This window comes from Dipodomys spectabilis, unplaced genomic scaffold, assembly GCF_019054845.1.
Source record: "Dipodomys spectabilis isolate Male_0828 unplaced genomic scaffold, ASM1905484v1 ptg000018l, whole genome shotgun sequence".
Lineage (NCBI taxonomy): Eukaryota > Metazoa > Chordata > Mammalia > Rodentia > Heteromyidae > Dipodomys > Dipodomys spectabilis.
In genome coordinates this window covers 10443715-10459860 of record NW_024870695.1, presented here as the reverse complement: position 1 = coordinate 10459860, position 16146 = coordinate 10443715, and the positions used below count along the sequence as shown (strand labels likewise).

The following is a 16146-nucleotide window of genomic DNA, read 5'->3' as shown; positions in this document are numbered from 1 at the left end:
CAGCCCAGTATTCTCTCTCTCAAATCAGGTGGAAAGATCTCACGGAAAAAGTAATTCTAGTTAAACATTTACAGCTACCTGGGGCAAGGCCACAACTGTAGCTACTGCCCATGGAGCTTTCCAGCATGAAGTGCCATGTGTCTCTCTCCACCCCCACACATTAGCTTGGCTTCAGGAGATATGACTCAGTTTATTATTCTTAACTTGACCCTGTCTTTCCCACTTTACACTCCAACCACTGCCCCAAAATTGCCACACCCACTCCCATTACAGTTGGGCCCCTGGGAGGAAAGGAGTAAATCACAAAGGCAGAAAGTTACAGAAAAGCCAAGGCTGCATACATCTCAAACAAGAAACAAAGGAGAGGACTCTGACAGTACAATGCATGTGAAATGTTCTGTTGATAGTGGCCAACATTGCACAGTCTCTAGCTTCTTGGGCTCGATCATGCTCCAAAGTTAGTAACTGGGCCAAAGATGATGTGAGCAACCAACCAATTTCTACCCGGTCATAGGGCACCATCCACCATGTGAGGGGCTCCAGTTGGTTGAAGATATGTAATAATCACCCATTTCAAGGTCCAGATGCCCTTGCAAGAGCTCGGGCTCGGGCAGCTTTAGCTTCATCTTCCAGTTCATCTAGGAAATGCTCCTGGGATACTGAGTAGAAGGTGTAACCATCTGGAGATATGCATTGAGGAAATTGCTTGCAAATAGGGACATTCTCTTTGCCTATACCACTTGTTATTCTCCCCACAGTGATTCTGGAGTCCTGACCTCTGCTCTTTTTGAATCCTGACCTCAACTCCGTTATTACTACTAAATCATATTAAAAGAGCACACCTTAGAAATAAGGTTAGCCAGTTGGGTGCTGGAGGCTCATGCCTGTAATCCTAGCCACTCAGGAGGCTGAGATCTGAGGATCATAGTTCAAAGCCAGCCCGGGCAAGGAAAGTCCTTGAGAGTCTTATCTCCAATTAACCATGAGAAAACCAGAAGTGGCGCTGTGGCTCAAGTGGTAGAGCGCTAGCCTTGAGCTGAAGTACCCAGTACCCAGGCCCAGAGTTCAAGCCCTATGACCGACAAGAAAGAAAGAAAGAAAGAAAGAAAGAAAGAAAGAAAGAAAGAAAGAAAGAAAGAAAGAAAGAAAGAAAGAAAGAAAGAAAGGAAGGAAGGAAGGAAGGAAGGAAGGAAGGAAGGAAGGAAGGAAAGAAAGAAAGAAAGAAAGAAAGAAAGAAAGAAAGAAAGAAAGAAAGAAAGAAAGAAAAAAAGAAAGAAAGGAAGAAAGAAAGGTTGGCTGCTGGTGGCTCATATCATAATCCTAGCTACTCAGGAGGTTGAGGTCTGAGGATTGGGGTTCAAAGCCAGCCCAGGCAGACTCTTATCTCTAACCACCAGAGAAATGGAAGTGGAGCTGTGGCTCTAACTGGTAGAATGTTAGTCTTAAGAGATGGGGGGGGGGGGGGGGGGTGACTGGGAAGGTGGCTAAGTGGTAGAGTGCTTGCCTTCCATGCTTGAGGCTCTGGGTTTGATTCCTCAGTACCACATACACAGAAAAAGCTGGAAGTGGTGCTGTGGTTCAAGTGGTAGAGCTCAAGCCTTGAGCAAAAGCAGCTCAGGGACAGTGCCCAGGCTCTGAGTTCGAGCCCCAGGACTTGCAAAAGAGGAGGGAGGGAGAGGGGGAAGGGAAGAGAGGGAGAAGGAGAGGGATGGGGAGGGAGACGGGGAGGGGGAGGGAGAGAGAGAGAGAAAGAGAGGGAGAGAGAGAGGTGGGTATTGACCCCAGTTAATCCTACATTAAACTATTAAACTTCTGGCTCAGCTCTCCTACACACTTATGTACCTCTGCCCCATTTCCACATGCAGTACAACCAGCACGGATACAAATAGCCAATACCAGGGCCCCGATGCCAAGCCCGGTCACGATGTTTCGGGTCCGCCTCTGTGACAGCGTCTTCTGCCACTGGGCAAGTTGCACCTGCCGCATGAAATGCAGCTGTGCTGGAGTCAATTTCTCCCGCGTCAGGTCGATGCGTTGAGCGAATGGGGCCTTCTCATTTTTCGCATCCAGGGGTTCACCAGCTCCCGGCGCCGCCATGTTGCTGCACCGCCCTTCGCAGTCTCTCGGCGCTGGACTCGATGGGAATCGTAGTCCTTGGTTAACGCGAGGGGTTCTGGGAGTTGTAGTGCTGGGCCTAGCGGAAGAGTTGGAAAAGCGGGAAGCAGCTTGCTTTCTCATTGGCTGAGGGGTCCCGCAGGCCGTTGGAGCGAGAAAAGCTGGGGAACTCGAGGCTGTGGTGGGCACCGGGTTTTTGTCAGACTTGAAGCGAGAATAGGCACGTTAGTGGATGACGAGGAACCCGGGTGTTGGCGGAGGACTGTGGAGTGAAGCTAAAATGGCCGGTTTATGGATCCAGTGAACTGTCGCTGTGTGCCAAAAGGCTTCTGAATATGGACCGGCTTTTGAGGCCGAGACTGGGTTCGGTCAGTGACTTCCAGTTTGGAGCGGTTGCCACGGAGACCATCGAAGACACTCTGCTTCACTTGGCGCAGCAGAACGAACAAGCCGTGCAGGAGGCTGCGGGACGCACGGGCAGCTTCAGGGAGACCCGCATCGTGGGTGTGAATGCAGGGACCGGGAGCGGGGTTTATGGGAGTCTTTGAGGCACTGATCTTGAGATACTGTGTGTGTTTATTCTCATATAATTCATGCCAGCTCATGGGGTAACAGTGATTTTGAAGGAGGATCCCACACATCCATCTCATGGGACCACCCAGAGGCAGGCAGGCACAGGAGAAAGATTATTATAAGGTTTATTAGAAGAGCCATATTTCCCCCAAGAGGGAGCCCGTGGCCTCCGTCCCTATCCAGGTAGCAGGAGGTCTGGGAATAGGAAGTGAGGTAGGTGGGATTTCAGGTGGGTCTGGGTGGAGAGAAGGAAGGACCTGCTGTATGGTGGGAACTCCAGGAATGGGAGGGGGCCACGGGGCCCAGGTGTGGGTGGAGCTGAGGACCAAAGGTGAGCATAACACTAACATTTAACAAGGCACATCAGCACCATATCTTACATTTCTTCATGTTTAACGTGCTTGTTATTGACACTGACAGATGAATTAGGAATGGAGTCCTTATTCTTAAACTATATACTACCTTGTGGGGTAGACAGTAGGGTAAATAGGCCAATGCTAGGTACAAATGTGGTGAGACGATTGGCACAAAAGATAAAACAAGCTTTTGGTGATAGGAGGAATTGGGGGAGTGGTCCACTTGTGGCATTTGAGGTAGACCTTGAATGAAGGGTGATATTTTGGTTGGTTGTAGGTTGTAAAAAGGGACAACATTTCTACTAAAACAGGATAGCATTAATAAAGCTTAAAGATTGGGGTATGTGGCTGGGAATGTAGCTTAGTGGTAGAGTGCTTGCCTAGCATGCATGGGTTCGATTCCTCAGTACCACATAAACAAAAAAGGTCGGAAGTGGTGTTGTAGCTCAAATGGTAGAGTGCTAGCCTTGAGCAAAAGAAGCAGCTCAGGGAAGTGCCCAGGCCCTGAGTTCAAGCCCTGGGACTAGTAAAAAGAGAAAAGAAAAGAAAAGATTGGGGAATATATAGGTACAGTTATCGCCCAAGTTGAACAGAGCATGTAGAAGAGTTGTTGAATTTAAGAACACAGGAGGTTGGAGACATCCCAAATGGGCATACAGACATCAAGAGGGAAGAATTTATACTTTGCTTAGTAGAGAGATGTAAATACATTGCAAGTTTTAAAGTAAGAGAATGTTGTGGCTCTTACTTTTGCCTTGGTAAAAATTATTTTTGATGTGATATAAAGAATAGATTTGATTGGCATAGGAGGGAGACAGACCAGTGGAGTCTATGTTGGTAGCCTAGGTGATAGGGCAAGGGAATAACGAGGAAGGTTGTATTTAAAGTGAAGTAGGCTGTGGCTTAAAGTGGTAGAGCACTAGCCTTGAGCAAAAGAGCTCAGGGACAGCTTCCAAGCCACTACTTCAAGCCCCATGAATGACAAAAAAAAAGAAAATGAATTCAGAGCCAGGCACTGATGGCTCATGCCCTGTAATCCTAGCTATTCAGGAGGCTGAGATCTGCATATCATGGTTTTAAGCCAGACTAGGCAGGAATGTCTGTGGGATTCTTTATCTCCAATAAACCATGCTTCCCCCAAAACAGCCAGAAGTGAATCTGTGGTTCAAGTGGTAGAATGCAAGCCTTGAGCAAAAGTAGCTCAGGGATAGCACTCAGGCCCTGAGTTCAAGCCCTAGGACTGGCACATACACACACACACAAAACAGCCAAAAACATTTCAGAGACAAAAGCTGATTTGGGTGAATTTAAGAAATGAAAATAGGAAAGCTAATTATGCCAAAGGCCTGAGTCTGAGACTAGGAGTATAGCTGTGCCATTAACACAGACGCACACACACACACACACACACACACACACACACACACACACAAAATAAAAGGAAATGTGGCTTTTGTTTGGGGAAAAGTGCTTTGGGTTTGGATCTGCTAAGTTCATGGTGCTTGAAGAACATCTAGAGGAAGATTTCTAGCAGGCTGCTTAATAAGGTCAGAACTAAAACTAAACTTCTTTAGTTTTCTTCATAACGATATTGTTGAAACTATGACAGAGATGAACTCCTAGAAGGAGAAAAGAAAAGCAAGTCAAAGACAGTTTCTTGGGAAACACATTGTGTTCAGTGATTAGAGAAGAGTCACAAGGGAACTAAATGAGTTAGTTAGGAAGATAAACCAAGGACTTTTGGACTCCAACAGAAGTTTCCAGAAGGATTATGATTAGAAGTTCCAGATGCTTCTGGAATATCAACAGAAATGAGGATTGTTAAAAGGCCATGATAGGGCTGGGATGTAGCTCAGTGGCAAAGCGCTTGCCTAGCAAGTGCAGCGTCCTGAGTTCGATCCCCAGTACCAAAAAAGAAAGGACAAAAAAAATACAGTTAAAAAAAAAGCCCATGATAAATCCTAGCTATTCAGGAGGCTGAGATCCGAGGATTGTGGCTCAAAGCCAAACTGGGCAAGAAAGAACATGAGACTTTTTTTTTTTTTTTTTTTTTGCCAGTTGTGGGGCCTGAACTCTGGGCCTGGGCGCTGTCCCTCAGCTCTTCAGCTCAAGGCTAACACTCTACCATGTGAGCTACAGAGCCACTTCTGGCTTTTTCTGCTTATGTGGTGCAGAGGAATCGAACCGAGAGCCTCATGCATGCAAGGCAAGCACTGTACCACTGAGCCACCTTCCCAACCCAGAACATGAGTCTCTTATCTCCAATTTTCAGAAAACTAGAAGTGGCACTGTGTCAAAGTGGTAGAGCACTAGCCTTGAGCAAAAGAGCTCAGGAACAGTGCCCAGGCTCTAAGTTCAAGCCCCACAACCAAAAAAACCCAAACCAAACCAAACCAAAAAATGTACTTAACAGTTTGGGATATTTGCTAATTTATGTGCATGTGTTGTATGTATGGGGGAGGCATACGGGGGCACACATGTGTCTGTACATACCAGTACTGGGTCTTGAACTCAGGACCTGGGTGCTGTCTTTGGGATCCTCAGATCTCAGTCTCCTGAGTAGATAAGATTATAGGTGTGAGCCACCAGTGTCCAGTATTTGCTGATTTTTTTTTTTTTTTTTGGTCATGGGGCTTGAACTCTGGGCCTGGGTACTGTCCCTTAGCTCTTCAGCTCAAGGTGAGTGCTCTACCACTTAAACCACAGTGCCACTTACAGCTTTTTCTTCTTATGTGGTGCTGAGGAATGGAACCCAGAGCCTCATGCATGCAAGGCAAGCACTCTACCACTGAGCCACCTTACCAGACCTATTTGCTGGTTTTTGAGATGATCATTTTAGCAAACTGAGAAAGGCAAAAATTAAATTGCAGGCTATTAGGGAGTGAATGATTCAGTGGAAGCAGCAGGTGTGTAAACCAGGCTTTCAAGAAATTCACCAGTGAGATAGAGAGAATGGAAGCCCTAAATGAAAGAGACTAGAAGGGGAGTCTTTTTCCAATACTAGATTTCAGTATTTTTGTAAATAGAGCAGGGAGAGTCAGTAGCAAGGAGAAGTTGTAAAAGCATTTTCCATTCCACCAAACCCAAAGCTGTTTCATTGGAAAAATAAAATGGAAAACACGCACGCGCGCGCGCACACACACACACACACACACACACACACACACACACACACACACACACACACACACACACACACACACACACACACACACACAGTGTCTTAAGTCCAGCACCTAAAAGGACTGGCTTTTAACATACATTTATATGTCTTAGGGCATTTTGTTGAATTGTTTAAAGTCCTGAACTGGACATTGGTAGTGGAGTTGTAGTTCCTATAACTACATGGCAATGCCAAGGGTTTGAACTCAGGGCCCCATGCTAGCTAGGTGGGAGCTCTTACCGAATAACTTCCCTGCCCCGAGTTTGCTGACATTTTTTTTTTCCATCATGGAGCTTGAACTCTGGGCCTGGGCACTGTCCTTGAGCTCTTCAGCTCAAGGTGAGTGCTCTACCACTTGAGCCATAGCACCACTTATGGTTTTCAGGCCGTTAATTGGAGATAAGAGTCTCTCAGACTTTCCTTGCCCCGGCTGGCTTTGAACTGTGATCCTCATATTTCAGCTTCCTGAGTAGCTAGGATTACAGGCATGAGCCACTGGCACCCAGCCGCTGGTTATTTTTTGACAGGATCTTTCTTCCTGTCCCAATGAGTACCTGAGTGTGATCCAATTAGGCTTCCAGTTGTAACTAGGATATCAGGTGGGAGCTACCACATCCTACTCTGCATTATGAAAAGATATCAGCCTGCCTCCTCAAGAGGCAGAGACCTAGAAGATCACAGTTTGAAGCCAGCCCAGTTAGAATAGTCCCTGAGGCTATCTCCAAAAATAATCAACATAATGCCAGACTTGAGGAATGGCTTAAGTGATAGAGTGTGAAATATAAGTAAGAAAGCCAAGCCAGAGTTTGTGGCTCTGAATTTAAGCTCTGGTACAGTCACACAAAGGAGTTTTGGAGGCTGGAGGCTTGGTTCAAGTGGTGGAGAACAATCTGAGCAAGTATGAGGTCCTAAGTTTAAAATCCAGTGTGTTTTGTCTGGGCTGTCTTCAAACAGCCATCCTTCCAAGTACAACTTTCCAAATAGTAAGGTATTGTGCATTAATCTGTGTGATTTGTGTCAAGTAGATTGTTTAACTATTTGTGCTAGTTTGACAATTTTTTGTATTCTAAGAAATTCAAATGTTCTTTTCTTTTTTCTTAACTCTGAGCCTGGGCACTGTCCCTAAGCTCTTTTGTTCAAGGCTAGTACTCCCACTTTGGGCCACAGCTTCACTTCTGGCTTTCTGATGGTTATTTGGAGATAAGAGTTTCACAGACTTTCCTGCCCAGGCTGGGTTTGAATTGTGATCCTCAGATCTCAGCCTCCTGAGTAGCTAGGATAACAGGCATGAACCACCAGCGCTTGGCTAAAATTCAATTTTTCTTTGAAGGCACAATAATTTGGCCATGTGTATACAGGATGAGAATCTAAAAGTTCAAAATTTGAAACATGTCAACATGATTCTCCAAAAGTTTTGGATTTTGGCTAGATATGGTGGTAAGCACCAGTAATCCCAACTACTTAGTAGGTGGATATCAGGAGGATTTTGTTTTGAGGCTAGTCCAGGCAAAAAGTTAGCAAGACTCCATCGCAACCAATAAGCTCAGTGTGGTGGCATACACCTGCGGTGTCAGCTGTGTGGAAGATCTTGGTTTGTGGCTGGCCTTGAATAAAAAGTATAAGAGACTGTATTGGAAAAATAACTAAAGCATAAAAGGACTGGGGAAGGCTAATTATGCCAAAGGGTTTAGCCTCAAAGACTAGAAGTATAGCAGGAGGACGCATGACTCAAATGGTAGAGGATCTGAAAAAAGGAAAAAACAGTTGGATTTTGAAGCACTTTAGATCTCAGATTTCCAGATTGGGTATGAGAATAATCCAAAATCTGAATAAACTGAAATCCAAAGTCCTGGTCTCAAGCATTTTGGATTAAGAATACTCAAACCTGTAATTCTTTGCTGATCAAAGAAAGCTCTTAGGTCTGCAAGAGCTTTCTTTGGTAAGAACTGACATTTACTCTTCTTTCCACCCTCTAATGATATTGCAAACTAAATAGAATTCTATCTGGGTCTGTTCTTTCAAAGAGAAACAGAAGCAACTAAAATCTTGCCAAGGTACCTTGCCCTTTCAACCCTCGCAATGATTCCTTCCTCCTAAAATTGGGTTATGTTCCCTGAGTGAGGGGATGTTTCTTCAAAACAAGCCACTCCACGGTAACAAGCTTGTTCCTGGGGAGAGGCCCAGCCACCATAGATTTACCCAACAAACTGCTAGTGGAGAGGTGGTGTCCAGCTGTAGGGTGAATGATGTTTGTAAAGCAATGGGAGTGCTCCAGAGGGTGGTTACTAAACAAACAGTGTCCTAAAGACTATCAAAGCTCCAGGAGGGACCTTTCTGTTTCTGCTAACATTCCACAGAAAACAATATAGGGCTCAGAGTTTTTATCCATCCAAGAATCATCCTTGAAGCTGGGGGTTACCAGCATGGTGTAGAGGCCAACTAGGCCAGCTGTTATGTTTGTGTGTAACTGGCCAAGACTTATCAGCTGAGACCCACGGGAAGGCTCTAGGGTCAGTGAAGGGACTTGGTAAGCCCTTGAGTTTGGTACTGAGTCAGCCTTCTTTTCATGCCTCTGATCTTCCTGTTGGCAACAAGAGAAACTAAGCTCAGTTTTGGTTGTTTTAATCTCATCTTTCTCACCTTCTGACCCTCTTCTCTTAGCCCCATCATGGTTTTAATAGAATGCCAAAAGTTCACAGAATGGTTTTGGTTGCATCTTATGAATTTTAGCTCTTTTCCTGTTTTGGCAGAATTTGTTTTTCTCCTGTCTGAACAGTGGTGTCTGGAGAAATCTGTCAGCTACCAGGCTGTAGAAATCCTAGAAAGGTAAGGCCCTGTGCATTGGCCTTTGTGAGTGGTGCACCTTAAATTGGCTAATAAGCCAAAAAAATGTACTCGTTAAGATGAGACAAATATGCCTTCCATTGATAGAATGGTCATGGATCTGGAAAAACAAATTGTGAAATAAAGTAAATATAGTAGAAGACATCCTTACGATGCAAATAGCAACTACATTGGTAAAAGCAAGGTCAAATTCAGCAAGAAAGCTGAAAGATTTTTTGGGAAATATACAACTGAAATTAAACAGAATCTTAAAGAGGAACAGCTGTTTAATCCTTTTATGAGCTGTATTTAGAAGCTTGAGAATGGAGTGAAATGTTCTAGCAAATTGAAGGTCTCTTCAAAAGTATGTCAGCCAGAACTGGGAATGTGGCTTAGTGGTAGAATGTTTGCCTAGCATGCATGAAGCCCTGGGTTTAATTCCTCAGTACCACATGAACAGAAAAGCCAAAAGTGGCACTAGGGCTCAAGTGGTAGAGTGCTAGCCTTGAGCAAAAGAAGCTCAGGGACAGTGCCCAGCCCTGAATTCAAGCCCAGGACTGGCATAAAAAAATTATGTCAGTCAGTCACAACTTAGTCTATGCCTCCCCACTCAAAATTTCTAAATAAGTGTCTTTTATTGACTCTATGCTTCCATGTGTATTTCATTTTATTGCTTAAGTATAAAATGTATTTTTTTGTATTTTATTTATTTTTTTGGGGGCCTGAACTCTGGGCCTGGGTGCTGTCTCTCAGCTCTTCAGCTCAAGGCTAGCACTCTACCACTTGAGCCACAGCGCCACTCCCGGCTTTTTTCTTTTTGCTTATGTGGTGCTGAGTAATCGAACCCAGGGCCTCATGCATGCAAGGCAAGTGCTCTACTACAGAGCCACCTTCCCAGCCCTAAAATGTATTTTTTATAGTAAAGAGTTTTGTAAAAATTACTTTGTATAGCATGTCAGCTAGTGGCTGGAGCCTGTAATTCTATCTATTCAGAAGGCTGAGATTGGAGGATTGTGATCTAACTCAGCCCTGGCAGAAAACTCCAGGATACTCCATCTCCAATTAATTAGCAAGAAGCTGAAATGGAGGCATAGCTTAAGTAGTAGAGTGCCAACTGCAAGCAAGCGGGAGGGAGTGTACAAGGCACTGAGTTCAATCCCAGGAACTGGCAAAGAAATAAAAAAAACATAAAACACACACACATACACAAACTTTTTTGGAAGTACTAATAAGGCCAATGGAATAACAAAGGTACACAATCTCACTCTCAACTTCCAAATGTAAATTCCCTAGTTAGCATTTGATACCTGAGAGGACAAAAAATATAGTGCCATTTAAAGCACAAACTCCCTTAGGTCTGAGTGACTGTGGGTTGTTTTTCCTCCTGATCCTCCTTTACAGATTTATGGTTAAGCAGGCAGAGGACATCTGCATGAAAGCCCCAATCCAGCTGAGAGCTAATGAGAAAACAGAGTCTTGGAATTGGAAGGCTCTGAAAGAGCAACTTTTCAACAAGTTTATCCTCCGTCTGGTGTCATGTGTTCAGCTGGCGAGCAAACTTTCCTTCCACTACAAAGTAAGGAGCTGGAGTTGTTCACTTGAGTTGTCCCTATGTTAGAAGGAAACCAGCCCATCAAAGGTGGCTGTGAGAAACCTACTCCTAAGATAGGCTATGTTACTCATGTGGAAATTCCAGAGGCTAATTATGCCTCCTAAGCATACTTTCTACACACACACACACACACACACACACCATTATTAAATAGCCTGGAGTTCTGTTCCCAAAGTATAATTTCTGGACAGATGCCATTATACAGGTCACCTTTCCTACCCTAGAACTCAAGGAGAGTTTGTTTACATAAGGTACCTGAATTACCAACATACCTAGTATTAAAGAAAACCATACACTTAAAAGAACAAAATGTTTCCGCATCACTGTACAATAAAATATCATTCATTTAGCAAATATTTATTGACTTTCTTCAGTGGCCAGATGCTGTAGCAGGGATCATAGCTACAACAGTAAAAATGTTGTCTGTACTCAAAGGAATTCATTATCTAATGGGAACAGACACATAAACAAACAGGGTAAAAAGGTGCTGTGGTTAATGCAAATATAGAGGGTTAAGAATGTACCTCATTAGCCTTGGAGAGAGGAGGAAATAGACCCAGAGAAAATGACTTCTTTAAGTAGGTAGGAGGAAGATGGGAGGATACTCAGAAAGAGCAAACAAAGGGAGGGCAGGGAGAAAGAGAAGGAGGGGGTAGGAATTGATGGTAGGTCTAGGTACTGATAGCAGAGGTGTAGCAGCTGGAAGACAGGAAGAGTATTTGGGGTTTGGTAATTATAAGTAATTCTGTACAGACAAATTTAAGACTTTCAGGTGGACCAAGAGAGAAGATTATCAATAAAGACATGGGTTGAACTGTTTAAGACTTTGTTGTACACTCTGCCAAGGTATGTGATCTGTATCCTGACATTTTTCTTCCTGTTTGGTTTTCTTTGCACAGATAATAAGCAACATTACAGTCTTGAATTTCCTCCAGGCTCTAGGTTATCTGTACACTAAAGAAGAACTGCTAGAATCAGAGCTTGATGTTTTAAAGTCCTTGAACTTTCAGATAAATCTGCCTACACCTCTGGCATATGTGGAGATGCTCCTTGAAGTTTTAGGTACTTCACTGGGTCAGAAAATGTGGGTTTGGCTGGGGGCTGGTGCCTCACACCTGTAATTCTAGCTACTCAGGAGGCTAAGATTTGAGGATTGCGGTTCAAAGCCAGCCTGGGCAGGAAAGTCCCTGAGACATCTCCAATTAACCATAAGAAAACTGGAATTGGTGCTGTGGCTAAAAATGGTAGAGCACTTGCCTTAAGCAAAAAGAGTTCAGGGATAGCGCCCAGACCCCTATAACCGACAAAAGATGAGGGGAAGGAAGGAAGGAAGGAAATGTGGGTTGGATACTTCCCTTGAGGGCAATTTAAAAATGTGTCCAAGGTTTTGGGAATAGCAAGCAGAACCTGCTAATGAGGAGCAGTAGGAAACCAGTGATGTCTCTGAATAACTCAAAAAGAGTTCCCTCTGACACTTGCCAAAGAAAAGTAGCTTAGGAGTCTCAGCAACTGATTGCTATTTGGACTCATTAGTCTCTTTCTTCCTCCCTTTCCTTTCTTCCCTTCCTTCCCTCCCTCCCTCCCTCCCTCCCTCTCTCTCTCTCTCTCTCTCTCTCTCTCTCTCTCCTTTCTTTCTTTCCTTTTCTTCTTTTTTGTCAGTCAGTGTGGGGCTTGAACTCTGGGCCTGGGTGCTGTCCCTGAGCTCTTCAGCTCAAGGCTAGTGTTCTTCCACTTGAGCAGAGCACCACTTCCAATGTTCTGGTACTTTATTGGAGATAAGAGTCTCATGGATTTTCCTGCCAGAGCTGGCTTTGAACCATGATCCTCAGATCTCAGCCTCCTCCGTAGCTAGGATTCAGGTGTGAGCCACTGGCGCCCAGCTGAAGGCCAATTTTGAAGGACAAAGGGACAGAGAATTTTCCATTTATAGTATATATACAATTACAGTGTATTTGTTCCTCTTGTCTTTATGCTTCTCCGTAAGACCAGCTCTCTGATTTTACAATAAGAAAGTGACTAGTAAGCGGGTGCTGGTGGCTCACACCTATAATCCTAGCTACACAGGGGGATGAGATCTTAGGATCATGGTTCAAAGCCAGCCTGAGCATGAAAAGTGTGAAACTCTTATCTCCATTAAGCCACCAGAAAACCGGAAGTGGCACTGTGGCTCAAGTGATAGAGCACTAGCCTTGAGCTGAAATGCTGAGGGACAGAGCTCAGGCCGAATTCAAGCCCCACGACCAACAAAAAAAAAAACAACTGACCTTCTGCTAAACAAGTTTCTTATAGGACATAGCAACTGGGAAGCATATTAACTACTAAATAGTGTTGTCATAGACAATGGTGGCTGTGATCAGGAAACAACAGCAATTCATGCTCTCATGCCCATACCCCATCTAGGATACAATGGCTGTTTGGTTCCAGCAACGCAACTACATGCAACCTGCCTGACCCTGCTTGACCTGGTCTATCTTCTGCATGAACCCATATATGAAAGCCTGCTGAGGGCTTCTATTGAGAACTCCACACCCAGTCAGCTTCAAGGGTGAGCAACTCATTTAGGATAGACTCCTTCCAGAAACAGGAAGCAGGGGACAGATCATAAGAATGTGGGGAAGGGGGCTGGGAAGGTGGCTCAGTGGTAGAGCGCTTGCCTTGCATGCATGAGGCCCTGGGTTCGATTCCTCAGCACCACATAAGCAAAAAGAAAAAAGCCGGAAGTGGCGCTGTGGCTCAAGTGGTAGAGCACTAGCCTTGAGCTGAAGAGCTGAGGGACAGCGCCCAGGCCCAGAGTTCAGGCCCCACGACCGGACCCAAAAAACAAAACAAAACAAAAAAGAATGTGGGGAAGTCTGGGGGTTTAGTTCAGTGGTAGAGCACTTGTCGGTCAAATTCAATATCCAGCACCACACCAAAAAAAAAAAAAAAAAAAAAAATATGGGGTGGAATTAAATTACTTTACAAAGGCATTCAGTCCACAGAAAAATCTCCACAGGTTACCTGGTTTTTGTTAACTTCCAACATGTTGCTTGAATGTGGATGGCTGAGCCCAATCAGGAAAAACTCAAAAGGCTTTTACTTTTAAATTACTTCAAACAATCATATTTTACAATAATATTACAATAATATTCAAATAATATTTTCTTTCCTAGTTTTTTACAGCAGTTTCTAATTTAAGATTACTGGACTGCTTTTTCTGATCACTTGGGAATAAAAAAGCCAGTCATGGGCTGGGAAGGTGGCTCAGTGGTAGAGTACTTGCCTTGCATGAATGAGGCCCTGGGTTCAATTCCTCAACACCACATAAGCAGAAAAAAAAAGCCGGAAGTGGTGCTGTGGCTCAAGTGGTAGAGTGCTAGCCTTGAGCTGAAGAGCTGAGGGACAGCACCCAGGCCCAGAGTTTAGGCCCCACGACTGGATCTCCCTTCCCCCCCCCCCAAAAAAAAAAAGCCAGTCATAAGAAAAAAGTTAGACAAAAATGTTTGATTACTATAAAGCCAGGTTGGTCAAAAGCCTCAGTTACATCTGTTTCAGAGACAGATGGAACAACAAAAGGCTTATAAACCACTCAGATACAAGGCTCATATTTTAATCCCAGATGAGTTTGGGGATGATGGGAAAGCAGGTTAATTAGCTATCACTGAACAGTGTCCTTCCATGTTTAAAAAAACAACACCAAATGCTCAACATAAACAATTCATAGTTGAAATTCTATGACCCTAGAATTTGAAAGCTCATGTTTCAGTCTAGCTTCAAAGTTAATATGGTTTTAATCACTCAGAGAAAAGTTTATCTCAGTGAAAGAAGACTTTATGCTGTTGGCAGTTGGAATCATCGCAGCAAGTGCTTTCATCCAAAACCATGAGTGTTGGAGCCAGGTATGCACCAATGAGCTGGATCCGCATGGCCAGAATTCATTTAATAGAAAGCATTCCTCCATCAGTTAAAGAAAACAGAAGTATCTACAGAAGACACATGCCAAGACCCGGGATCAGGATTTGAACTGAGGGCTGAGCAGGCTGAGCTCAGCATGAGAGGGTTGAAAAACTAGGTTAGGACTGAAAAAAAAAAAATTGTGGGGGGAGGGTGTTAGTTAAACTCTAGGCCTGGGGACTGTGCCTGTGCTTTTTCGCTCAAGGCTAGTGCTCTACTTTGAGCCACAGCTCCACTTCCAGTTTTCTGATAGTTAATTGGAGGTAAGAGTCTCATGTACTTTCCTGCCCAGGCTGGCTTGAACCACAATCCTCAGATCTCAGCCTCTTGAATAGCTAGAATTATAGGCATGAGTCACCAGCACCCAGCTGGGACTGAAATGTGTTTTTCAGTTTTTTTTCCTTATGAAACTAGAAATAGAGGCCAAGTTCAGTATGTTCATTTTCCTTTATGAGTATGACCCAGTATTATGAAATCCAAAAAGCATACCCCCTCTCCCCAAACAGAAAATGTCAAGGCCCAACTACCCAGGAAACAGCTGATAGATCATGAGAATGTGGGGAAGTTTGGAGGTAATGATAATCCCCCTTAGCTTTCACAAAACTTAACTCTAACAGAGGGAAATAGTTTTCACACTAATGCTTCAGGGCAAAGGCATCCATTTGAAGCTGGATTTAATCTTGCCTGCACATTCAGAGAAATGGAGTTTATTTGGTTGGAAAGAATATCCCAAGTTGTGTGTATACAAAAGCATGTTGAGGTTATTTAATAACAAAAAATCTGTCTCCGTTTCTGAAGGTTGTGGGGCATTTGCAGAGCATCACTGGCATTGCTGTGGAGAGCATTGCTGAGTTCTCTTATGCAATCCTGACTCACAGTGTGGGGGCCAACACTCCAGGACGACAGCAACCTGCTCCTCCCCACTTGGCAGACAGAGCTCGCAGGGGTGCTGCTTCCTCAACATGAGGCAGACTGAGCCCCCCAAATATAAACACCTATCACTATACTCTTCCCTCTATTTGTTTACTTTCATATTCAAGGTACAAAACTTCTAAGTCTCCTTTGAACTGTACTTTGTATTCTAATTCCATGCATATTTTTCTGAATCAGCTAAAGTGGACAAGTTTGCCTTTTTTTTTGGTCCTATCAGACTAAAAATGTCAAAGAACTAAGAGGAACAGGTTAGTGAAGTTGTTTTTTAACAAGTAGTTCATGGCTTTTCTTTTAACCTCATTTCATGAACAGGGATCATCAGACATGGAGATAAGTATTAACCTGGATCTTAAAAATAGACTATTTGGTTGTTGACTATTGTTGAAATTGCCTTTATTTCCCTTTAATTTCCTCTCTGTCATGTTACTGAGATCTATACAAATGGCTTCCTCTACAGTCATCTTCACTAGGTTTTTGTTTTTTGGTGATACTGGGGTTTGAACTCGATGCCTTGTGTTTACCTAGTAAGTGCTTTACCCATTAAAAGCCACACCTCCAGTACAGATTGCTTTGTAACTAAAATGTCTCTATGCATGTTTCAACAGAACTTCCATATACTTTTTTAGATAAAGAAAAAC

The 16146-nt window shown here is 43.9% G+C and overlaps 2 protein-coding genes across 3 annotated transcripts; one reads left to right on the top strand and one right to left on the bottom strand.

Moving 5' to 3' along the window:
- Nucleotides 1-170: 170 nt before the first annotated feature.
- On the bottom strand, nt 171-2129 carry LOC122101496 (cytochrome c oxidase assembly factor 3 homolog, mitochondrial). The gene is made up of 2 exons (XM_042671828.1): nt 1884-2129; nt 171-680 (listed from the first exon to the last, which is right to left on the bottom strand). Exons 1-2 carry the CDS (start codon nt 2095-2097, stop codon nt 574-576), a joined length of 321 nt encoding a protein of 106 aa, XP_042527762.1. The 5' UTR covers nt 2098-2129; the 3' UTR covers nt 171-573.
- Nucleotides 2130-2213: 84 nt separating this feature from the next.
- Cntd1 (cyclin N-terminal domain containing 1) lies at nt 2214-16129 on the top strand. 2 transcript variants are annotated; one of them, XM_042671806.1, is made up of 7 exons: nt 2214-2619; nt 8958-9033; nt 10432-10606; nt 11542-11704; nt 13043-13187; nt 14424-14520; nt 15374-16129. In XM_042671806.1, exons 1-7 carry the CDS (start codon nt 2451-2453, stop codon nt 15539-15541), a joined length of 993 nt encoding a protein of 330 aa, XP_042527740.1. In that variant the 5' UTR covers nt 2214-2450; the 3' UTR covers nt 15542-16129. The 2 variants fall into 2 exon arrangements, with proteins under 2 accessions (XP_042527740.1, XP_042527749.1); XM_042671815.1 differs by having other exon boundaries at nt 2568-2615.
- The last annotated feature ends 17 nt before the right edge of the window (nt 16130-16146 follow it).

What these genes read in the sequence shown, in the direction of transcription:
- Cntd1 (XM_042671806.1), top strand. Translation starts at nt 2,451, where the DNA reads ATGGACCGGCTTTTGAGGCCGAGACTGGGTTCGGTCAGTGACTTCCAG. An exon ending in CAGGGAGACCCGCATCGTGG is followed by an intron (nt 2,620 to 8,957) that starts GTGTGAATGCAG and finishes CTGTTTTGGCAG; the next exon opens with AATTTGTTTTTCTCCTGTCT. An exon ending in ACCATGAGTGTTGGAGCCAG is followed by an intron (nt 14,521 to 15,373) that starts GTATGCACCAAT and finishes CCGTTTCTGAAG; the next exon opens with GTTGTGGGGCATTTGCAGAG.
- LOC122101496 (XM_042671828.1), bottom strand. Translation starts at nt 2,097, where the DNA reads ATGGCGGCGCCGGGAGCTGGTGAACCCCTGGATGCGAAAAATGAGAAG. An exon ending in GGCCCTGGTATTGGCTATTT is followed by an intron (nt 681 to 1,883) that starts GTATCCGTGCTG and finishes GCATATCTCCAG; the next exon opens with ATGGTTACACCTTCTACTCA.